The sequence below is a fragment of the Tigriopus californicus genome, chromosome 1 (genome assembly GCF_007210705.1).
Source record: "Tigriopus californicus strain San Diego chromosome 1, Tcal_SD_v2.1, whole genome shotgun sequence".
Taxonomy (NCBI): domain Eukaryota; kingdom Metazoa; phylum Arthropoda; class Copepoda; order Harpacticoida; family Harpacticidae; genus Tigriopus; species Tigriopus californicus.
This window is the reverse complement of record NC_081440.1, coordinates 14,285,816-14,310,748: the sequence shown is the minus strand read 5'-3', so window position 1 is coordinate 14,310,748 and position 24,933 is coordinate 14,285,816. Positions and strand designations below refer to the sequence as shown.

Genomic DNA, 24,933 nt, shown 5'->3' with positions numbered 1-24,933 from the left:
CCCAATTTGACTACACCCTTCAACTCAAACAAGGATCTTTGCCGTCCACCCGCATTGGCCCGCATATTTTCAACATCCACCGCATGACCCGGAGCCCACTCAGCTCCAGCTAGTTCCAGATTCGAGCCGATCAACGGTTCACGGGCCAAGGGGGCGTGTCGTCAGCCTCAAGTGACAGCTCTCAGTCAAAGTATGTGTCACCAGCTTTTTGTTAACTAGTCTCTGGAGAACTCGGACACGGGCGGGCGGATCCTAGTCCTTGAGCAGTTGACCGCAAGGCGGGCAAGAAGGCCACTCATCCAGTCTTCAGTCTTAGCTGACTTCAAAGAGGGAAAGAAGATCGAGATAAGCCCCTGACTGACTTGACTGTTCGACCAAGCGAGGCCGCAGTGCACAGATCACTGAAGAGGCGGTGAGGAGGACTGCATAGACTGCATGCGTGCAGGAACTGAGGCTCAGGAGTCTGTCTGTCTGTCTGTATGGTCTGTATCTTTCTGTGTGTAGGCCAATATCTACGTGAAGCTAGGCCACAAGGAACCGACTCAGGGTTGCCAGAAAAAAAAAATAACTGATGACTCCTCATTGAGACGAGTTGCACGGGGTATTATGTGGGAGTCGTGTGAGTAGAGGTAAAATGTCCCGATGGGTCGCACGCAATACATTTGGGCTAGATTGAAGGGTTTGCCAACTGCTTGGAGTAGAATCAGCTTTTTTTCAGGGAAAACATTCAATCGCATTTTTTCTCCTTTTGGAAAGAGAAATAAACCAGTGTTTTGAGCGTGGCTTATTGTTAGGTTCTGGATTATGGTGTAATGCAACATACATGAAACAAAGTTAAGACAAAAAATATGCTATTTAAAGAGTTGATGGGGGTAGTTCAATTGTTTCTTCAATTTCAAACAGTACACTCTAGGCAGATGCTAGATGTTGATATGTGATGTATTTATTATTTCAACCCGAGAAGCAAATTCAGGATGCCAAAATTGCATTTTTTCTGCCTTACTCAAAGTTTCGAGAATATGTGCCTTGAATTTATATTCAGTCCGAGCTGAAGTCTTGAAACTCTGAAATACATAGGATTTGCCGCTCTGTGTCCATGGCAATGGAAAAATATGGCAAAGAGCTTGGATTTGAACACACAACTAAATAGGTTATTTGAGTTTTGAGCCGTACTGGAAGTTTCAATAAGATCATCACTGATATAAAAAAACGGATGTTTGAGCCAACTGCAGCTTATGTTGAGACAATATACTCTAAATGTGTACTCCATCAAATTTCTGTTGTCAAAAATGACCAAAATTTTCATTAGTCCAACATTCCAAACGTCCAAATGTATCTACCTAATTTGACCTGCCCTTATTCCAATTGCCATGGTTTCAAAAGCTCCCAGATTATCAATTCCTTAAGGCCTGGAAAACTTTTTTCATGAAATGAACATGTTAATGGATGGTAACCTTTCAAGTAAGCAGCGGACCTCAAATGTGACATGCTTACACTCAACAGCATGTAATAGACAGAACTGCCCCTGACAATGAGTCCAACATAACAAAGGTCCCCATTAATAAACCCCCATGGCTTATGAGGGGCCAGGGGTGATGTGGGTAGCAATTTTATGAAATGTTCTCCCACTGTCGCATGTTATCCCCAAAATACAACGCAGAATTGTAATTTTTTACAAGTCTTTTCACATAATTCATTTGCTTGCTTTTGTCTTAAAATTGCTTCATGCATGTTGTATTACTCTATAATCAATAATCTGATGTTCAATAGTTGCAAGAAGATCTCAATTATATCTATGAATGGGCGGAAAGTGTCAACATGATGATCAATAACACTAAATTTCAATTTTTACGCTATTGATCAAATTCTAATCTCAAAGGAAAACACATTTTGCAAGGCATTGTATTGTCCATAATCCTGGAGAGTGACGTCATCAAAGATCTCAGCACCTGGATGTCATTGAATGAACCTTTCCAAGTTCACATAGAAACTTGGGGCGGCTTTACACTAGGATTGCAAGCCGAGATTGAATCGACATGATCTGTGGGCTCACCTCTCTGACTTTAGCACCTAAGTACAAAAAAGAACATTACAGTGACAGAGGTGGAAAAATAGTAATCTATTATTAATCTATAACAATATATCCGAGTTTTTTGCTTTTGCACACGCCCAATTTTAGATGATGGTTGTTTATTCTTACTTCATTTGACTTTATTCCCTTTTCTATGAAAAATAAATGCATGCATAATGTCAATGAATTGCCATCCAAACATGTTTCGTGATAAGGTGAGGGTATATCAATATTAGCAGAGAGTTTTCTTAACTTTGGTGGCTTATTTCTCTAAAGACAAAAAAAAATGCAGCTGCAGGAAGCCTCAATCAATTATAGGATTAATGTATGATATAGCAAGGCAATCAGCTTTTTTAATTGCAATGCTACTGATTCAAGAATGAGAATTATATTCTCAAAATTCCATGCATGAAGGGAGCCATGGCAAAGACAAACGGGCAATTGTGCGACAAATGAAAGTGATTCAGGGGGAAATTATCTAGGCAAATAATTTGATAAGATAAGGCGCAAAACTGCTATTAATAACAAGCGTTACTACTGAGGAATTTTGAGACTTCATTTTGCAGGAATTTCCATCCAAAAAGATCAATTTCTTGAAAGGCTTTGCAGTCACAACAAATGGTGCAAAAATAGGCTTGCACAATTCAGCTCCACTTCCGATAGATACCACATGTTGATTGATGCATGCCGTTAGCGAAGCCTGAAGGAGACTCCCACAAAATAAGTTGTTTTCACGAAAGAGCTGAAACGAGGCATTCAGAGTAAAACCGGTTAGTGTAATCCTCTCGAAATTCTGCTCGACATCCGAACATGTTTTCTTGGAGTCTAGTGATGAGGAGCCCTTCCCAATAGAATCTGGCGAGACTGAAACCCGGCCCATTAGTCATGAGCCCATGGGCCGAATCTAGGCGCCAAGCCGATACGGCCTGGCTAGTGGGTCAGGGTGATGGTAGGGGTCCAAGCCAGGGGCGAACATGACCCACGAAGAATGAGCCTACGTATCAGTGGGCGAATGCCAACCCACTCTGGGACTTGAAAATTAGCTAGAATCATTATTTTCACCCTAACTGCTCACCGGGAGAATCTCGGATTGATTGGCACCCACCATGAATGAGAGGAAACCGCCACCCGGCCCAGACTCAGGGTTTCTTCAGGTCGTCAGCCACGTCCAACGATCGGCCCCCAAATATCATATCGTAGCCAACAATTGGAAAAAGAGTAGCCCCAGAGCTCCATGCCAAAATTTGGATACACCCGAAATTCCTACCAAACCCAGACGACTAATGTTAGCCTTGGCCTGACCGGCCTGAATCGAAGGGACAATTGGTCTTTGGACACCCTGAGTGTATCATAATAAACAACCACGTGTTTTTTCGTTCTGCTACTCGATCAGATTCTCAATCCTATCTACAACGTGGGTGGGTTCGATCGGTGCCTAGAAAGAAGTAAGTTGAACCCGATCATCGACTGGGATTCCAGCCAGAGGCGAGTGAGTGAGAATGGTGGTTAAGGCCGCTGGCAGCGCCTTTCCCCGTGGGCCCAAAGCCGCCCAGAGCCGTAGCACGAGCGATGGTCCGCCCTCGGCCCGCCCGCTGGGCCCGACTCGTCGAACGGAACCCGAGTTATTTGGCCATGCTAGCCACGTGAGGAGCCAGAAAAAGAGCTCAGCCCAGGCCCGGCGCTCTGCTAAGGCCCATTCGGGCGCCAAGACCGCGTCCGAGGCCGAGTGGGTGGGCCAATGTCAACCACTGACTTTCCGTCAATTGAGCGCCGGTCAAGTGGTTTTAGCTGCCGTGGTCAGTGTCGAAGAATATCAACTGAAAATTACGCTGCCCGGTCGTTTACCGGCTCAGGTCAAGCTCACGCGCATCTCTCGGGCTTACACGCGCGCTTTGAAGGCGTGGGCGCAAGAGGGCGATGAGACGGCCGTAGGCTTGCAGCCGTTAACGGCCATGTTCCGACCGGGCCAGCCCGTGTTGGCCGCCGTGGTGTCGGTCGATCAAAATGAACGCGGATTTTATCACGTGGAGGCCACTTTGTACCCCGAGGCCGTTCATGGGGGCTTAACCACCGCCCTGGTCGTGCCCGGGACGGCTTTGCAATGCGCCGTCAAGAGTGTGGAGGATCACGGCTACATCCTGGAATCGGGTTTGACGGGCCCGCCCACCTTCTTGTCGCTGACCCAAGCCCGTCAGTACGAAAAACGGGCTCTGGGGGGCCGGGCTTTGTCTTTGGGTGAGTTAGTGCCCGTGGTGGCCAGTCGTAATCAGGACGGGCAATTGACTTTGAGCGCCGATCCGGCCCGCTTAGCTAAAGCGACGGTCGAAGCTACTCAATCGTTATCCTTGCACGCCCTCTTGCCCGGTGTCACCCTCTCGGCTACCGTTCAACGTATCTTGGAGTCGGGCGTGCGAGTTCAGTTTGGCGATTCGCTCTCCGGATATGTCACGCGCTCGCATCTCCCGGCATCGTTATCGCTCGCCTTATCCGACCCCATCGAAGTGACCGTCCTCTACATCCTACCCACCGTCAACACTGTTTTCCTAAGCGCATATTCGCATCTTCGCTTGGGCCCCCGATCCGCAACGACGACTGACCCGCTCGAGGTGATTAAGATCGGGGCCACATTATCCAATGTGCCCGTTTCGCATTGCACCAAATCCGGTCTGACGCTCACTTTGCCTCATGGATTCACGGGTGTGGTTCCCACCCGCCACGCACAATCTTCGGCATCCATGAAGACCAAGTATCCCGTTGGGATCCGGGTCACTTGCCGTGTGATTCAGTTTGACTGGTTGGAGCGGGCCTTTCTATGTTCCACGGATCATAGCGTGATCCACCAAAGCGTGTTGCAATTGAATCAACTTGAAGTGGGCGCCCAGGTGAATTGTACCGTTAAAGAATTCACTCCCACGGGTTTGAAGGTGCAGGTGGGCAAACACGTCCACGGGTTCATCCCCAGTGTCCATTTGTCGGATGTGCCTCTGAAACACCCGGAGCGTAAGTTTTTGCCCGGCACCAAGATCCCGTGTAAAGTGTTGAGTTTGAATACCCAGACCAAGCAACTCTTCCTTACCGCCAAGTCCATCCTGGTCAATGAAGATTTTGTGCCTGTGAGTGAGTTCGACGTCAAGTTCATTGGCACCGTCACCGAGGGCGTGGTGGCCAAAATCTCCAATGCGGGCATGCTTCTCGAGCTCTTTGGCGGGGTCAAAGGTTGGGTACCAAAATCTCAATTGAGTGCTGAGCCGATTGAGTATCCAGAAAAGTTGTTCTTCATTGGTCAAGCATTGAAATGTAAAGTGTTGGAGGTCAAACCCGAGGCCAAACGGATCATTCTGACCCTGATTCTCGGAGGTCACCATAAACCTTTGGGATCCAGGGAGAAAAAAGCCGCCGAGAAGTTGCGTTTGTGCCAGTTTTACCCCTGTCAAGTCACTCAGATCAAGGACGATGGTTTGGCTGTGGATGTGACGGAAAGTCCCGGTACCGTTTTGGCCGGATTCATCCCCAAGCTTCATTTGACAGATCACCCTGTGGTGGCAGATGCTTTATTGAAATCATACGCAGTCGGCGATCATATTCCGGAAGCATTGTGTTTCGAAAGGGACGTGTTGCCCATTCTGAGTTTGAAGCCGATTCTGATGGAAGCCGTTCGCTCAAAAACCTTGCCTCAAAGCTTTGAAGATCTTCAAGAAGGGGTACTTTTACCCGGAGTCGTGTGTCTGATCAAGAACTACGGTGTTTTCCTACGTCTTCCCATACGTAAGATGACCAAAAGTGCGCTGGTCCCCATGCGAACTCTTTCCGATTTCTTCGTTGAAGATGCCAATGAAGTGGTCGAGCTGCATCAAACCGTGTATGGCAAGGTTATCGAACGTGACGAGGCTCAAACCCGCCTTACGATGTCCACCAAAGTGAAAGATGTGAAACCCAAGACTGACGCCAGACAACTCTCGGCGACTCTGATGGCTTCTTTGTTGGACGATCTTGAACGGATCAAGACTCACACTGGCAACGGGAATCTGGTTTGCTTTAAAGTGGGTACGACGATGAGCGCAGAGGTGAAACGAGTCACGCCCATTGGTGTGGAAGTCAATGCCTTTGGAACTCGAGGCATCATCACCTCCGACAATCTTCCACCCATGGAAGAAGGGGCCACGTTGGAGCCTGGAGATTCCTTGAATGTTACTGTACTGAACATTGATTGCGATTTCGAGTGTTTGGAGCTCACGGCTTTGCCCGAGTTTACGAAGAAAGTCAAGAAGTCCAAAAAACAACAACAAGCGGACATCCCCGAGAATTTTCGAGTGAACGTTACCATCGCCATGGTCAAAACCGACCTCAATCTGGCTTTAGGCGTGGTGAGAAATGGACCCTTTCACGGCCGGTTTATCCACATACCAACGCGTTCGCACATCAACGATTTCCTAGGCTTTGCTGATCAGCTCAAATTGGGCGGGTTCTTTAAAGTCATTGTGAAGCAGAGCAGTGCTGAACACACCATTGGAGTTCTTGAGAGTCCTTTACCTGCTAAGAAGCGATTGAGAGCGGAGAGCCTCTCCCAACCGATAGACGAAACCAAGGTCAAAAAGGCTCGACATGAATCCGAATCGAAAGAAAGCCTTCTAAAAGAGGTTGCAAAGTCAACCGAGACAAACGAGCCAATGGAAGTGCCAGCGGATCCCGGTTTTGTGGACGAATTCGATCCCTGGGCCGAAGGTGCTCCCAAGCAGCAACAGATCTCGTCTGATCCAAACGCCAAGGCTCTCAAGACCAAGACTCATTTATCTAAGAAGGAAAAGAAGGCCCTGGACAAACTTGAAGCCCTAGAGATCGCCAAAGCCGAGCAAAGAGTTCTGGATGGTGAAGAGGCCGAACCCGAAACTGCAGAAGAGTTCGATCGTTTAGTCTTGGCCTCGCCCAACTCCTCCTTGTGTTGGATCAAATACATGGCCTTCTACATGACGAAAGGCCAACCTGAACAAGCGCGGGAGATCGTTCGGCGAGCTTTGGAGAAAATCAATTTCCGCGAGGATGAAGAAAAGTTCAATATCTATATGGCCTGGTTGAACCTCGAGAACACCCTCGGCGACGAGGAAAAGTTCGAAGAGGTCTTTTCGCAAGCCCTCAAGTTCAACGACCAATACAAGGTGTACCTTCAAGGGGCCAAGATCCACGAAGAATCCGGCAACAAGGAGCAAGCCGAGAAACTCCTCAAAACTCTGGTCCGGAAGTTTAGCAAAGAACCCGAAGCCTGGCAGGCCTTAGGACTGTTCTACTTCAAGCAGAACGATTTCAAAGAGGCCCGATTTACCTTACAAAGAAGTATCCAGAATCTGGACAAGAAGCAACATCTGGAGATCACGACCAAATTCGCCCAATTCGAATTCAAACATGGCGAGGCGGAACGTGGGAAGACCCTGTTCGAGACCATTGTAGGCAATTATCCTCGTCGAGTGGATCTCTGGAACGTCTATGTGGATCTTCTCGTCAAACATGACGAGAAAGCCAATGCTCGAGTCATTTTTGAGCGCATGATCCAGCTCAATCTCCAACCCAAGCGAATGAAGTCCATTTTCAAGAAGTATATCGAGTTTGAAGAGCAGGAGAACAACCCGCAAGCCGTGGATCAGATCCGCAAAAAGGCCTTGGAATATGTGGAGGCCAAGGTTGGGAATCAGATCCAGAAGTCGATTGAGAAGCCCGAGAACGACGCCAGCAGTGAAGATGAAGCTATGGATAATGGAGATGATGAAGTGGACGATGTGGAAGAGGCGTTTGCTGATATAGAATAACGATAACAAGCGATGTATTGGTCTCTTTCGGAATGCTATGAATAAAACAAGTTAAAACGAATTCAAATGCACTTGTAGGGGATAAAGAGAGATACGCCATACAGGAATGATTGGCTCTAGGGTTGTAGAATAATTGTAGAATAATTGGCGGCGTTCGGGATTTAAGTACCAAGCAACAAGAAACTATGAGAGCTTGTGATTTACAACTAAACTAAAAATAGAAAGAGTTGGCGGATTATCCTTTGGTTTCGACAGTATCAGAGTCATTAGGTTCATCGTCTGGCAAGAGAAGCGGTCTTAAGGCCAAGATGTCCTCGCGTTTAGCGTGCATAAAGGTCATGGTCATCCACATCAAGTCTACGAGAGTCTTGTCGTCCTTTTCGTCGAGTTCAAGGTCCTGAAGCAGTTGGGGATTGTAGCGGTGGTAGGAGGTTCCCTGACCCAAGCACCAGGCTCGACAGTGGTCCACCACTTTTCCGTCCGCATCCAGGACACTACAGGGAGGAATTCATGTCAGGTACGGTACCTCTTCTGTACAAATTAATCAAATTGAGACGGGGATCCTTACCTGTCCAGCATAAGCTTGCCCATTCCATCCCAATTCATCATGAGCTTGATGGTATCTTGTGCGCTATCTGGACGGAAAATATCCACTACTTTCGTCTGCAAATGAAAATGAATCATCAGAGCAATGGATTTGGAATTAATTTTATCATGTTAATATCATGATTTGCCGACTCTAATTCGTTGGTGGATCAAATATTGTATGAATATAAAATAAACTTAATAAAATGAACACTTTTTTCGTCTTGGACTGCTGAGAATTAGTGTTAGCGGTAAGGAAGTACGCAAATAAAAAAAAAGACAAAAATGTTCTTTGTTAATTGCCGACTCACTTATTTTCAACCATCAAATTTTGCAAGATATATAATTGAATGATGTTCATCAAGATGAAAAGAAACCACGACAATCTGGCCGCGATGGCGCTTTACCTATGGTACTATTGCCCTGCCATCGAAGAGTGAAGCTCTTGGTTAGAAAAAGCGACAGGTTGAACCCAAAGCCGACAGCCATGAAGTGCGTTTAAAGAGAAAGACGAGCCCAAGAAATGGAGCATTTCAGCTGTTTCCTTTTTCTACAACCTTTCTTCCAATGAGGATCCCGTGTACATGGGAGCCCTCAAATGTCTAGCACAGTCCATAAAACCGAAAAAAATAACTTATTTCAAAAGCTTCAAAGCTACAGGTATGATGATAAAACAAGTGATAAGGCATGTTAGCTTTAACTTTCCTTGACGACAAAGAATGAAATTTAATCCCAATGTTGTCCGACATTGTGCTCATTTTGACTTTTTACTTTTAGCCTTTCTCACAAAAAAAGATAACATTTTGAACGGTAGATGGCCAAGTTAGAATATTCTACTCGTTTTACTTCTAAAAATGTTCGTTCATTGCCATGAAAAAGTCATTTTTTCTCACAAAGCTCCCCATGATCATTCTTGCCCATCATCCATTGTCGTCGCAAACCGCCCCAAAAATAGAATCCTGTCCAAATCACAAGAACCCCTCACAAATAATCACTTATAAAAACGCCATCATTCAATAATCGGACCTTTTTAACGGGAGGAATTCCAGTGCCCAACGACACGAGGACTGCCGACTCGAATATTTCCTCGTCGTGCCCCAAGGCTTTTTTGGCCATGTTGTACTCGGCAATTTCAGTCAAGAGGTGAAGTGACGGATTGTTGGCCAGGATCCCGCCGTCCACAAAGACGCCCTCAGGCCTGAAAAAGGACGGAGCCGCACCGGAGGCCTTGGCGGCTCTCCATATCAATTGCTCGGAAGGCACGGTGGTGTTGCATATGTCCGGATGACAATAATCACTCACACCCAACATCTCTTGGGGAGCTGGGTAGTTGCGGAACAATTGGGTGTCCGGAGGGGTCCGATCGGCCATTGTAGCAGTGATGACCACTCTAAAAAAGGTAATCATGGCTTTGAGGACTGACCGGGGGGGGATTGTGCAAAACCTGACATTCACTTACTTGGGCCCTTTGAGGTCGTACATCTTTGTACCTACGCCAAACTCTTGTTTGAGCAGATCATCCAAAGGCTTGTTGTTGTAGGGCTTGGAGTCAATAAAGACCCTTTCCTTCAACCTCAAGTAAATGATTTGACATTCCAAGACGCTTTTTCCGGACATGAGAGCCAAGGCCAAGATTCCACCCGTTGAGGTCCCAATGATCCAATCGAAACAATGCAAAATCGGCACGCCAAACAATTTCTCCATCGACAACAACATCCTCGTCTCAACCACGCCTTTGATCCCGCCTCCATCCAGACTCAACATGCGACCCCCTTTCTTCGGCACGCCCTTCCGATACTTGGCCTTTTGAGCCAACATTTCGTCAAAGAGACATCGAACTCGACGGTGTTTGGCCGCCATGGCGGATTTGATCTTCTTGAAATCCAGTTCACGCCCATTGCGATCGGTGGGCGTGGAACATCCTGAAGCACCAATCGCGTACAGCGAGTACAAAACGCCCTCGCGATCTCGAGTGAAAGCGAGGACCGAGGAGCCTTCGACTTTCTTCATGGCCAAAGTCCAAGGGGAGTCACCTTCATTATTGACCAAACTCGTGTCGGCCTCAAAGACCAACAAGGCTCGAACCAAGGTCACATTGCCAATCTCGACGGCCATGTGAAGCGCCGTGTTTCCGGCCTCATCCTTGAGATTGATATTGGCATTGAAGGCGATCAAGGCCAATACGCAATCCAGGCGTTCATGACGCACGTGTAAATGCAGGGCTATTGATTGCAATAGAAAGGAAAGGAAAAAAAGGGGTTCGTGTGGTTAGTCCAATTCGCAGTCAATAATAACATTTTGTGCCAATTCATGTGTGTTTTATTGTTGTCATGTAGTTTTACACGACGATCCAGGTCCTATCAGGATGTATGCACCGGTTGATGGCTTACCCGTTTGGCCCAAAAAGTTCTTCGAGTCCACGTAACAACCGGAATCGATGAGAGCCTCAATGACTTTGCGGGATTTGGACCAATGCAAGGGTGTGCCACCATGTTTAATATCCTGAAGGTAGAACAACAAACGGACTCTAGTTCAAGGATACTGGAGGAAATGTTTCATTAATCTGGTTGCTATGTAGATCTATGGGTAAGATTCTTGTTTTCTCTAGGTTTACTTCGATTGGTGGCAATTTTTAGATTGTTTTTCACTTTCAACTATTTTCATTTCGTTTTACCTAAAACGCAGATGAAGCCAAATTGAGTTTCCTTTTGTGTGGCACAAGAAAATTTGAGGATTCTTTTGAAAGGGATATATCCAAGACATAGCAATGCCATTTATTTCCCCCGAGCATAACTGGACAACTGAAAACATTTTCATTGTCGTTTTACAGCATGAATTCAAAATGTTTGGCACTTCAGCAAGAAATTGAAGTCATACCTTGAGTAGTACTGATATGGTTTGTCAAACAAACAAGCCAGCACTTTGTCATTCATCAAGTCTCAAAATGATTATTGGAATGGAATTATATTGCTGTCTCAACGCTGGTGGCCACATTAATCTCCCAACCGGATATATAAATAAATAAATAAAGTCTAAGAATGCAAGGATTGAATGGCAAAAAAAATCCCTGGAAGATATCAGCTTCTTGTGTCCTTCATGTAACATCCTACGTCAAGTTTCCTTAATTAATTTCGTCATTAGGTTTGGGCCAGTTCCGATGTAGGGAGCCACTCTTCATCCGAATTTTGAAGGACACGGGTGTGCATTTCCCGGATTTTTATTACCAATTTAGCTCGTTTCACATGTACTGTAGCGAATATGGTCACCCAAATGACTCCATAAAGCCGTCGCGAGACAAGGAAGGCCCATTGAGAATTAAGAGTCCCCGAAGCCTCAAAACGGAGTAAGTTGGACGAAGTCAAAGAGCCACTTTGAGGGTGGAAGGAGGCCTGATAGATGGGAATTAAGACCCTCTGTGTCTCATGGTCAAGGCAACATTCGGTCTATGAACTTGAATACAAATCGATGAACAACTGATGCACCAATGGTGAACAACAACAACATCCAGACCCAAGTCCGCCGCGTCATTAAGTGGTATCAGTGGTATGGTGGGTACGTATGGTGGTCGGCAGGCTTTATGGTGTGGAAATTGGATACAACCAGGGTTGAAATGCATGCTGTGCCAACCGCAGAATTTATTAAAGGGATGACTAGGGTGCTGCTCCATAGAACTCTCTTTTAAGATACAGATGGGATATGTTATATTTGAAGGTGGCTTGCTAAATTTTTGAAGGCCAAGAGAGACCAGAACCGATCAAGTAAGTCTTTCAAATGATTAGGTCTACAATTTCATTGACGAAAGTACAACTTCATGTTTATGAACGAATGCAGGAAAAAAATCATTCCTGCTATAATCATGAACACGCTTTGAAAAGCAATTCCTACTAGCATCAAAGTTGTCGTGGATCTCTTGTTTTCGGCTAGACAGACAGCCATTTGCTGGTTAGTTATTTTGCCCTTGAAAATGTTTGAAATATCCGCCATTCTTTTACATTAGGCACGTGACTCCTCTATCTGAATATCTGTCTGTACTAGTTGGCGAGTGCTGAAACACAAACTCAAGTTTCGTTTATGTTCATTACTTGAACCAATACCAAGAACCTTCTGACGACAACAATGACTTTGGTCTTGAGAAAACGAAAGAGTCAGTTGGTGCGGAAAATTCAGACCATGTTGTTTTGAAGTACAACAACAGCCTCGTAGATAATTTCCAAAAGTACTCTACTACGCAAATGTACGTATATGTGTACAAATGTACAAGATCACTCACAGAGACAACAGACTGAATTGGGAACGAGGTAATCCATATTGCAACGAAAACACCGTAAATCATGGAGGCGTTGACAATGGCTCTCTGTAGGCTCGCTTTTTTAACTCTCTGGACGTTACCCAGTTTGAAAACGCATTTACCAATTGAGACCATGAATGATTAAAAAAAGGGGGTGTGATATTTGAACAGCAATGCAAAACACTCGGTTCAACATGACACGCCTTTCTTTCCATGTCTCGCGTTGTCCTCATCAAATAGATCCCGGATTTTGTAGTCGACCACAAGCCTCAAATGAATATCCAATGATCATCAGCTTTGAAACTCGAGTTTGTCCAAAATACGCCAACAAATTCCATGAGTTCAACCTATACAAAATGCTTCAGTTACGTCATTTCAGTCCCAGAAAGTGGTCTGACAAGCCCTTGTGAGATCTCGAATGTCGAACTAATTGATCTGATCCGAACTGAAGGCGGAAGTGTTGCTGTGTCTTAAGTTTCCCTCCGAGCACCTCGCCCAATATCTACTCCCAAATATCCGTCCGTCCTCAATTGCTACCAATTATGAACTGACCCAACCGATCATCTGTTAGATCATTATCTTGAACTTGTAACTTGACCGGGTCTCTCTCCAGAGATACATTATTTATCCAAGCATCCGTCCTGGATGAATTCACTGAAGATCGCACGGAACTGGAATCCAAAAACTGTGGTTTGATTCGCTCGACGGTTAGACAATTATTCGCAAATTGGACTCGAAGGAGTGCTTTAAGGGGTGGTTTGTTCATGTGGTGTGTTACTTCGGTTTAATCCTGAACCATACACGTAATTTAAACACTAACTGATACCGATTGCGAACACCTCGCCTTCATTCTGACGTGAGAATGCGAGTACCTGGACTCATTTTCCTCCTCATTGGATCATTAAATTGTACTACTAAATAATGAAGCCCCTTTTTAGCCTCTAACTCGATCGACATCACCTAGACCAATCATCACGTGGACAGTAAAACAAAGCGGATTCTTTTGTGCTGTATGTGGATGCCAACATATTCCAAGTAGGATAATTGAAAACTCAATGGTTTAGATTAGCGATCTTGTCCAGAACAAACAGAACAAGCATCACTTCCAAGAAAACTGAATCATTACTATTTCTGCGGTATTGGCTAATGACTCGGAGGCTAAGTCAGATGGTCGAGGCTGGCGAAGGAAAATTGCTGCAATCTCTTCCTGTTCTGAAGCTTCCAGTCTGATTCCTGTAGACACTTTGTGAATTGCTTGACTACTTGGATCGATGGTCAGTTTCAATGGGGGATGCTGAAATCTTTTCCTTTGAGGTTGTTTCCTTAAATGTTTTAAAAATCGTGGAATGTCATCGGTCCAGTTTTATTTTCGTCCATATTGCGAACATTGAACATGGGTGGTAGTTTGCGGCTCATAAAAGCGCGTTCGAACCAGGAATTTTGGTATCGGAAAGATTATGATCTGTATTTGTGCTTAGTTGAAAACATTGAGAATTGAACGATGATGTTGAAACTACAAATCTTACCAAACGTATTTATCATTAATTAAATTGAAGGTCACAACGTATCAGTATTTCAAAGTCCAAAAACCAGTTTTTTTCTACATCTTAGGATTTCAGACATCAAGTTCCCAAGGTTTCCATTATATCCTAAATTGGATCTTTTGAAAATCTCAAACAAGCTAATGTTGAAAGGAACTAGAATTCCAACTTCCAACTTGAAGAACCACTTATACATTGCTTTTATGCTCTTTAAAGATTACGCTCATGATAAAGGTTAAAATCAATCTTGAACTTACCCATGAACAATGAAGATTAAGGTCTCAACATTCTTTATCCTATGATTAACATCAAATACATAATATGAAGCATGGACCTATAGTGAAATCGGATCTACCAACATTATCTAAAAGTAAAACCAGAAGGGAAAAATGCCTCCAAAGTCTCCAAAATTGATCACATGTCAGAGCGTTTATTACTCTTTGTTAGGCAACACTCACAGAGTCGACCATATTTGCCGTAGATCAGTGTCCTCCAAAGGCAATTTGCTCGAGTTTCAATTCGATCTCAGTCAATAATGTCCTGGAATGGATTCTATGCATTTTCTTTCACAATCGCGTGAAAAGTCTGCGAAAATTCCTGTCCACGATAGAAAGGGCAAGGGCTAACTATCCCTGAAAGGGAATGCTCGAAACACCCTGAATAATTACCCAATGGAGATTTGAACGCCGAGCATGCCAATCAAGTTGGCAACGTGGCTTTTCACAATTCAAGCACAAATTTCTAGCACATTGTGCAATCTAGATGGGAAAGGCTTTAACCATTGTTCATCGGTTGTCTTGGTATTTAGCATCAGGAATCGAAATTGGTCATTTTTTAGTTTTTTTAGAAGACTTGTTTCACGAATCTGCAAGTACAGGGTGTTGCGAAAGTAATGGACTATCTTTAGTTTTCACGCATCTTAACTTGCTTAAATTCGCATTGCTGTAATAAATCAAAAGGCTATTGTTGCCGCCGAAACTAAAGGTTGTTATTTACTGGTTCACATAACATGCTTCGAAACTAATATTTTTCCGACCAGCTCTCTTTACAGAAGGATGTAGCTCCTGCTCATCACTCTTTGGAGGCCCAAATACGTTTCAAGGGAAGTCACGTGCTTCTGAGACATTACGAGACACTTTGGATATTGGCCGAGCGCCAGAATTTTGGAACGGTTTAATATCAACTGGCATTCAAAAAATTCGGGCAGTGCAAAAAATTCCAATGCCAATCCTGAAAAGCCTGAAAAGCATCTTGAAATTGTATAGTCCAAAGCTCATCCATCTATGCAATAAATCTGATTTCCTCGATGTTGAAAGGGATTTAATGCTCTCACGGAGAGAAATGCGAAAAGATTGAACAATTACCGGTATACGTTAATTAATAAGATTACAAATCCAACTTTTGCCATTGACCTTCGGTTGGTCCATTACTTTTGGAACACCCCCATAAGACGTCTTCCGCAAAAGTTCTTTTGGGAATGACTCGATTAAACAATATTCGATAAATTAATGAAAATTAGCCACCCCATTAGCCATTGGATTCATGAATAATATCACATTTATACTAAACTAATTTGTTATTATGAGCATCCAGCTTCGGTGAATAAAATGACATTCCATGTCATTACCAAGGTGATTGGCCTTTAGGAAGATGGATCATCTTTTCTTTTCTTTGTTTGACAGAAAAGTCGTAAGGCCCAATAAAGCTGATCATTTCTCCAAAAAGAGCTTGTTACTTTGGGGCTTGAAATCGTTTGGGAGGCTCTTAACAAAAAGATCAAAAGGGTGGAGACGGATTTCGGCTGAAAATTATGACAAGGCTTATCACAAAATGTGCCTAATCACAACAAAATTGTTTTAAGATTCGTGCGACTATCTCAAGAGTTAGTAACCTAACCGATATGACCTTTCTTGTTGGATTAAGGGCAACTATAAGAGGAGGAACTCGATTTCGCTCAATTTCGAGGCACTCGGTACATATTGCCCGAATAGGACATACTACTTACACAGATGGCGAAAGTCTTAAGACTACGAAATAGTTTTTAAATTTGATGGGAATTAAGCCTCTACTTGGAAACTTAACAAGAGTTTCAACGGAACGAATGTATATGTCAAGGAGAAAAAACATGCTAGAAAGCACCTCTTACACAAATAACTTATTTTCTTCCCTCTTACGATTCTTGCAAATCTTAAATGTCAGTTGATACTAATGGTGGGTCTAGTCGGAATTTGAGCCCAAGTGCACTCGACTCTTTTAATCAAATTTGGGGAGTTTTGTCTAGTGATGGCATCAAATAAAATTTCAAATTCAAGATTGCCAGAAGACTGGGAAAGTGAAAGCACCAGCCGGTTATACTATAACGTAAAATGTTACGTATGAGCAAAAAGCAACCCTAGTTTGACGGAAGAAAAATCAGGGTTACTTTTTAAGCCTAACTAACGGGTTTACAACTTTCCCCCACAAATGTCATATGCCATTGAAAATGTCAAATGGCAAACCTAGCAGAGTCGAGTTTGGACTGTTAATAACTATTTTTGTTCATTGGATTTCTTCAGAAAACGGGCCAAAGACCGCCATGAATTGACCATGTTAGATGCAACCCCTCGAAAGGTGATTTAGTTTTGCAAAATCAAAATGGATTTTTGGACGGGTTTGAGTCCTATACCGGAATCAAGTCCTTTACCGGACTCGAGTCGGGACTCGATGAATCCGGCAAAAAGTTGGACTATCAAAGGACTCGCTCTAGCACTAGTTTGTGCTATCATGCTCAACCAAAGGAATAATTCACTTTGAACCTAAAAATGCTCTGAACTGAAAATAGTTATTTCGAAAGTTTTGGAACGTTTCAAAAGATGATTTTGGCTAAAGTGAGCAACTTCTTTGCCACGTTTTAAAGCAACAAAATCCTTCGAAGGGATGTAAAGCAATAAAGCTGCCTAACTTTCTTCTTTGAACATGTAGAAAACAAACAAGTTACATTTTAGGCCCAGATAAGGCTTAACATATTTGATAGGTGCTATGAAATTAAATTCTTTCTGTTTGAAATATCCCAGTGTAATTTTTGTATAGAGATTTACATTTATGAAAACAGTCTTCAGATATCCACCTCCAAAATTCTCTACGACGTGAGGGAGTCTTAAAACGGTCAAATCTTTTGACTTGTTTGTCATTTTAGCTAATTATAGCCACTCTTTTGAGCACAAATGATATATTTCAATGGCCATACATATACACTTCTCTCCACTGATGATGCAAAGGGGGTTTATGAATTGTTAACATTTTCAAGGATAATTATGGGAAGAACAGCTTCATCACTATTCTCGTTGCTACATTTTGCACAGGGTGGCCAGACATAACGACAAACTGACAATCAACTTTGGAAAGCCAATTAATAAAAAACGGAATTTAAACTTCGAAAGTAACTCGGTTCATTAGATACTAATACTACTCATTTTCCACTATCAAAGAGACACGAATGAATTTCGCGAGGCCACAATAAGCTAGTTTGCGCGGACAAAGTTTAGCATTATTGGCGAGTGAGTATAATGTAGCCTGCAATCAACTTGTGCCTATTGTGATGCAGTTCGTTGTCGCCTGGAGGCAAGGGTGGCCGCAAAAGGAGGTAATATCGAGTCATATGTACAGAATTGCCTCCTGTTACTTATTTCAAAGATTTCTTTGTACGAAATTGCCCTTGTCTTATTTTGTCCTTACATGCCAAATTGATTTATAGCCGTTATAAGATACAAGTCCAAATATTTATCAAATATGATTGAAAGTAGTCACCAATTCAATCCCCGTCTCATACTTGAACCAACTGAAATCTATTGGTTTAGGTTAAATAGATCCATTAAAACTGCCCTTTCAGCTCTAAATACCATCAACGACAAAAAGGGATGGAATCTAATCTCACACCCTCAGCCAACAGTAAACGGACGAATAATCTAGAACCGGATCCGAAATGAAGAAAAAGGCTCAATGGCTAATGCCAGACCATGACTAATTGCAATGATCATCTCCTAATTGTCCGTGTCACTATTCAGTTTCCTTTGACCAATGAGTAATGATCAAGTGAGAGACACAACTCCAGCCACATTGTCGAAATTGGGATGTGAAAATTCCAAAAACTTCCTTGTTCCGAAGTTCTCGTTCCGAGCTCGGTGACAGATTTACAGGCTTCCAAGCCAAACAAAAGCCAATTCGCCACAGAAAATCAAGCGGTTGAGAGCGAATAAATGAAGGGGAATAAGGTTTTCTAACCTACGCAACAAGTCCTAACTGAGAGGTTGCTTAGGATATACGTTAGAAGTCAATGAAACCGGTTCGTTTTTTTTTGTAGATGTTCGCGTAAATTCGACCTTGAACCTGAACGGTCTGAATAACTTGGGTCAAAGAATGTCGGTCGGTTCTAGGACTGATGTCGAAAAGTGCCAATTCCGAGATTAATCGGTCAAGCTGGAAGCGTTCGGAAGATCATATTTGTACTGGGGTTTCATTGGCATTTGAAACAATCAGTTATCAGTTAGCTAGCTGGCTGGCTGTTGATGTTGTTATGGTCGTTGTTAATGGACCAATGGTAAAAACCATGCTCTTTCAACGAACCACCATCCACTTACGCACTGACTAACTCGAAGGAATGCCAATGAAGGAAGTCAACTCCGAAACTCTGGCATCCCCCTCGAAGAACCAGTAATTTAGCCTGAAGCTCTCTCACTCACACTCTCTCACGGACGCACACATCTCGTATTCTACCTATCCATACTTCTCTGTTTCTTCGTCGTTGCTCTTGATGTTTCAGAGTGTCTATTTCATCACACTCGTCGGTTGATCTTCGGACAACTGGTTTAGTGAGGTTGGTGGGCATCATTGGGTGCCTTCCATTTGGAAACTAGGACCCTGGGATCCGCTGGGACCTGGCGTCACTTGCGCAATCTAATTCCCCGTTGCACCCTATACGTACACTCCAGGACTAACTCCAATCTCACGCTAGGCCAGCAGACAACCAACCAACCCACCAATCAAGCTAGGAACGCACGTAGCTTGGAGCAAGTTTGGGAAGAAGAGCCACGAGCAGGTTCCTATGTGTTGTGGTGGCTGTTGCTGTTCGCTTGACGCAAACTTTGGCGTCACTCTCCGGCAACAACGGACGAAACAACGGACGGCTTCTCGGATGGTTCAGAGCTATTGGAATGGCGGGGCTTTGGCACTATAATGGATGTAGTGACAAGAAAGGAGGGCATCCCAAGATTGTACCACGATGAGTCTCCCTCCGTAGTTACGTACAATGGACGCAAGTTGGAGGAGGGGCAGGAGAAGCAACACGCCAACACCGGCTCAATTATGTTCTTCTATACACATGGAGGAGCAGGACTTTTTCTCGATGTGGAATCGAACTTACCCTCGTTGTGATGGACGGCATCTACGGTGAAGGGACCTACTGTACCACGATATGGCCACTACGAAACAACAACGGTGGTACGATCGCGGTTTGTGTGTGTGTGTGTGTGTGTGCGTGTGTGTGTGTGTGTGAGTGAGTGCGTACGTATGTATGTATGAGAGTGTTTCTTCATTTATTGAGGGGCTCCAGCGAGGGATATTTAACTGTGTTGCCCTTACATTCGGGGACCTAGTTTCATTCTTGCATTTCAACTGGTAACAACTACCAGATAATATATCGACATGGAGGCCAAGGTGGGTACTTCCAACTTTGTTTGTCTTCTCAATTCTATCCAACTTGAAGTTGGAATAGGCAATCAGTAGAAATGCACATTTCAAGCACTGTCAACTTTTTTCATCTCTTTCAGTCACTCCTGATCTTATGTCTGGCTTTCGGCATCTGTTATGCCGATGCCGATGCTGCTGCTAAGGCCGTAGCCAAGCCTGAGGCTGCGGCCGAGGCTGAAGCTCTCTTCTTCAAAGGACTCTTCAAAAAGAACAGATGCGGTTGCCGGGACTACTACGTGAAGCGATGCGAAGCGGCCAAAGAGAAGGTCTGCGAGACCTTCTACAAGGATGCCTGTCACACCACCTATAAGGAGCATTGCGACTATGAGACCAAGAAAGATTGCCACACCACCTACAAGGAACACTGCGACTACGAGCAGAAGCAGGAATGCCAAACCACCTACCGGGAAGAGTGCAAGCCCTCGTACAACTACGAGAAGAAATGCAAGAAGATCCCCGAGGAGAAGTGCCACTATGTCACTGTGCCCAAGTGCCACAAAGTGCCTCAAGAGCACTGCAAGGACTACACCGTGCCCCATTGCAAGAAATATCCCCAGGAGCATTGCAAAAAGATCCCCCAAAAGAAGTGCCACTATGTCGAATATTACGTGGCCCGAAAGCAGAAAGCCAATGAGTGCCAACACGAGCAGAAGTACTATGTTGAGAAGTACCACACAGAGTACAAGCAACATTGCCAGAAGTACGAGGTGCCCCACTGTAAGACCACCTACCACGAGGAGTGCCAATACGAGCAGAAGCAGAAGTGCCACACCTCCTACAAAAAACATTGCGACTACGAGCAGAAGCAGGAATGTCAAACCACCTACCGAGAAGAGTGCAAGCCCTCGTACAACTACGAGAAGAAGTGCAAGAAGATCCCCGAGGAGAAGTGCCACTATGTCACTGTGCCCAAGTGCCACGACGTGCCCCAAGAGCACTGTGAGGGTTACACCGTGCCCCATTGCCAGAAGATTCCCCAACAGTACTGCAAGAAGGAGTACAAGCAAAAGTGCGAGAAGTACCCCATTGAAGTGCCTTACAAGAAAGAAGAGTACACCTGTGTCTGGCCCGAGTACAGAAAGCATCATGACGATGACCATTGTTAAGCCTCAACAAGTCATCAGTTTTGTCTGTGTCCCAGAGACACTACATCTAAAAGAACACCTTCTACTGCCGCTTCTACTCTCCACATTGGCGGTACGATCCTCGCTATTATCCTAAGGGCGTGCTTCTCAAAATCAACAACTTGCACCACCAGACTTCATGGTGCCCAATTCAAGCTTATCATCCCCAAACAATCGCAATCAAAAGAGAAGAAGAGCCAGAAGAAACTTCGAACTTGATCCCATGCTTTTTGGTCCGTTGAGAGACGGACCATTTTACAGAATGAGATTGACTTCCCAGCAAGATCGACGACAAGGAGGCATCTCTGTCATCGCACCTGTGACAAAACTATCACAAGTATCTATTTCCCCTCAATCATCCCCTTTCCCTAATCCCCCACTCTCAGCCCCCAACTATTACAACTTCTACAACCAACAACCAACGGAGGAGCTAAAATTGACTCTTTATTTTGTCAACGTGAACACAAACCCCGAAAGGGCATTTCAGTACATGAATCATGTTTTATTCTATTTATTTCACTGCAATATTTATTATGATACCATGTTGGCGAAATAAAATTCACTTTTGTCCTTCGCAAAACAGAAAACCACGCAAGCGTCATCATTATTCTCCTACGTACATAAAACGAAAACCAATGACATTTTCTCACCTGTGAAAATAATTCAATTCAGGAGTCGGTACTGCAACATTCTACATAACTAATGGCAAGAATTCCAAGTACGAGTAATTGTATTTGCTGGTGGCCACGACCAACCATTAGGTTTGAGGAAGGAATGAAGCTAAACCACCTTCTCTAAAGAGCAATTGTGACTCTTGGCAATGCTTCTGAAAAAGGGGCGTGAGGATGCTACCATGGAGAACGTCATTTCTTAAAATTGAGTTCTCCTTGACTCAGCCTTTTTTGGTTGGGCCTAGTTCTTATCTGCATCATTAGGAAGAGGGAATATTCTAATCGGAGAGATGAACTTTAAAATCCAGGGAGTGCACCAAGGCACGTTCGTGCATAATATCTACAGATTTTTCGACTAAAGTGCAGAACCTTGACATTGGCGGATCTTTTGCACTTATTGTACATATGCAAATTCAACCTTCCAAATGTCTTCAGCTGAGTACCAACATCACTCTTGACCTTTGTCTAATCAAGATATTCCTCTCCGATTTGCCTTATACCCTTGGCTCAAACCAGTCTCTCCGACCGTGACACAATCCAAGGAAACGATTTAAATTGTTCTTTAAAATAGCCTCTATCTCCCGTTTAAAGGAGTCCACTTTTGTCGTTTCCTGAACGGCGGGGCAGAAATTGGCTAATGATTAGACGAGGAAGGAAACATTGAGGATCTTAATTTTCTGCCAAATCGATCTCGAAGCAAGCAATCTCGTCGAACTGGAGACAAATAGAGGGCAAAAACCAAGCACCTAGAATGGCTAGATCGATGGATAATTACTATCTCGTCCCATAAACGAGATAACCAATTCTCAGTCATCTCAACGAGGAAATGAAAATATCGCCCTTCAAAAGGTGCCAATCAAACATGATCAAACGTAAACAAAGGTGGACCAAGCAAAACCATCTTCGAAAGCTTGACGAGTTCGGTGTCTTGTTATCGCAACAAATCACATTATTCGTTATGTGTGCACGATCGCAACGGCGATAACTTGTTTCTCGGTCAAGGTGAGAGAAGGTAGCCAATTGTGAACGAACGACTTTACGTTTTACCAAATTCCAGAAAAAAATAACGCTCTTCCTTCACAAACTATGGTGAAAAAATGCCGTCAATTTGCCGAAGATTACAATCGGTTGACCAAAGCATCTTTGGAATAGAAGTAAATACTGAAGCGTCAACTCATTGTTTGGAATAGGAATGTCTATATCTAAATTTCATGCCAATGCAGATTCCTTGGGTTTCAATTGGTTGGGTAAATGACTGAGGTCCCTGTTCTACTATTAAAAATGCATGGCTTCAATTCTGCAATATCTCGATCCCTTAAGATCGTCAGAAGGGTAATTTATTCGTCCGTTGTGGTAGTCCACTTTGATTATTTCATTAGAGTTGCAACACGTCCATGTTACATCTACGTAGAACTTTTCAGAATCAATTTCCGAGCCATTCAAGCCGAAAATGGGATCAATCCAGAGGCAAGGTCTCCGATTAATTTGGACGAAGCAAACGCACGTGTCTGTGTGATGTAATGGGCCCAATTGCTATGGATAATCACTCATTGAAGCGATGATTTTCTTCACCAGCCTTCAGTTTTGTGGGGAAGAAAGACTCCCTCCGGCCACTGAATGACGACAAAGTGCAGTTTTAATCGCAAAACCCTGAGAGGTCATTTACTTCTTGGGCGACTTCTTTTATGATCAGGATATTGGACATGACGCAACGAAGCGACAAAGAATGCATGCGATTAAAACGCCGAAATCCATTCAGGCTCTTTTCAAAAGAATCGGCTTTTAATGCTATCTTTTGGAATAATAATTGAAAAGTACGTAAGTACAAGAATCATCAAGGACGAACGACATTGTGTTGTGGTTAAGACGGGCTCCATCGCTCCCTAGGGTGGTGCATTCTGAGCAAATGCCATTTTTGCTGTCCCTCCACTTAGTCCCCACGATGGCTTATATACGTATGTGTTAAAACAGCAATACAGGTTCACTTATCACCCGTAACTTATCCGTATTTCCAAGGGTAAAAGGCTGAGAGATTCATCTACCTAGAATGATCAGGCGAATCGGGTGAAATCTCGTGAATATCCGAATTCAAATGAATTCACCCCCTTTTATGCGAAATTAACTTTCAAAGGATTCTCATACTACCGATTTCTCCATGACCAAGTGGGATTGCGTATCCCATGATGCGGCAGACCTGTCACTTCAAAAAACGCCTCAAACTCAATGGGAAACTTTCTATCCAATATAGTTCCCCTTTTACTTCTTTTACCCCGACCAAGTAAGAGACCTTTCATACCCAATTGGGAAGCAAATAATCGCCTTAGTCAAGTCCATTTGTTCAGCCGCTACTGAAAGGATAGATGATCCCGAGTTCATGACGATGACGGAAAATTGAAAGTGGGCATTCTCTGATAACATCGCCAATTGTGGATGATCCTCCTCCAAGCACAGTCACGATCGCTATGAAAAGCAATGCAGTAATCATATCATTCATACACAGCCCAGTCACAAAGGCAAGGGAGAGGAGAAAACGAGCTCTTGACAACGAGATTTAATCACTTTTGGGCGATAGTGAAGAAATGCAAAGAAAACTCAGAAACCACACTGATGCTCAACAATGAAAGACTGCACGCATGAATTGCTATGAGTTCAAATACTCCGCTAAATAAAACAGGAATGCCGAGAATTTGAAAACAATCCAATATTTGAGATCACACCGTAGCTAAACTTCAAGTTAGATTTGATGCGAAAGAAGGTACTACAAATATTGAGTTGAGGTGCCTCCATTGGGTCCTAATAGGCCTCTAACGCTTTCTCTCCCTACGAGGTGTAGTGGCAACTGGTGAAACGGGACCAACTGCCATAAACTGGGAGTTTTGAGCCGCGATAACAAGACTAAGTGGCTCCATCACGAGATCTGAGAATGCGATTCTAAAGAAGAAAGGCTCGAAAAGTGAAAATGCCCCCAGCTCAACTTTCCCCCCGTAAGCCCGTTGCGACAAACTCCAGAGATGGCAGGCTAATCTAGTTACCTCGAGTGCGTTCATGGTTTACTCGAAACGACTAATCTGAACAATCAGCCGAGAGTAAAAGGTTACCCTTCATAAGGGGATATCACATTCCCAAATGCC

General features: G+C 44.0%; 4 protein-coding genes across 4 annotated transcripts in view; 2 read left to right on the top strand and 2 right to left on the bottom strand.

Annotated features, from left to right (window-relative positions):
- Positions 1 to 65, bottom strand: part of LOC131887075 (transcription elongation factor A N-terminal and central domain-containing protein 2-like) — a 605-nt gene extending 540 nt beyond the window's left edge. The window contains exon 1 of the mRNA XM_059235612.1: positions 50 to 65. Within this exon, the coding sequence (XP_059091595.1) occupies positions 50 to 65 (16 nt within the window). The remainder of the gene's footprint in view (positions 1 to 49) is intronic.
- A 3,373-nt stretch (positions 66 to 3,438) lies between these two features.
- LOC131891392 (protein RRP5 homolog) lies at positions 3,439 to 7,930 on the top strand. Its single transcript, XM_059241307.1, has one exon. It carries the CDS (start codon positions 3,571 to 3,573, stop codon positions 7,867 to 7,869), a length of 4,299 nt encoding a protein of 1,432 aa, XP_059097290.1. The 5' UTR covers positions 3,439 to 3,570; the 3' UTR covers positions 7,870 to 7,930.
- Positions 7,862 to 24,933, bottom strand: part of LOC131892256 (85/88 kDa calcium-independent phospholipase A2-like) — a gene marked incomplete at its 5' end in the record, with an annotated part of 32,069 nt that continues 14,997 nt past the window's right edge. Inside the window, 5 exon segments of the mRNA XM_059242372.1 lie at positions 7,862 to 8,363; positions 8,438 to 8,532; positions 9,481 to 9,844; positions 9,914 to 10,676; positions 10,845 to 10,956. Coding sequence (XP_059098355.1) covers positions 8,105 to 8,363; positions 8,438 to 8,532; positions 9,481 to 9,844; positions 9,914 to 10,676; positions 10,845 to 10,956 — 1,593 coding nt within the window. The 3' untranslated portion in view covers positions 7,862 to 8,104.
- Positions 19,826 to 21,718, top strand: LOC131892738 (axoneme-associated protein mst101(2)-like). Its single transcript, XM_059242610.1, has 2 exons — positions 19,826 to 19,974; positions 20,088 to 21,718. The coding sequence occupies exons 1-2, from the start codon at positions 19,963 to 19,965 to the stop codon at positions 21,111 to 21,113; spliced, it is 1,038 nt and encodes a 345-aa protein (XP_059098593.1). The 5' UTR covers positions 19,826 to 19,962; the 3' UTR covers positions 21,114 to 21,718.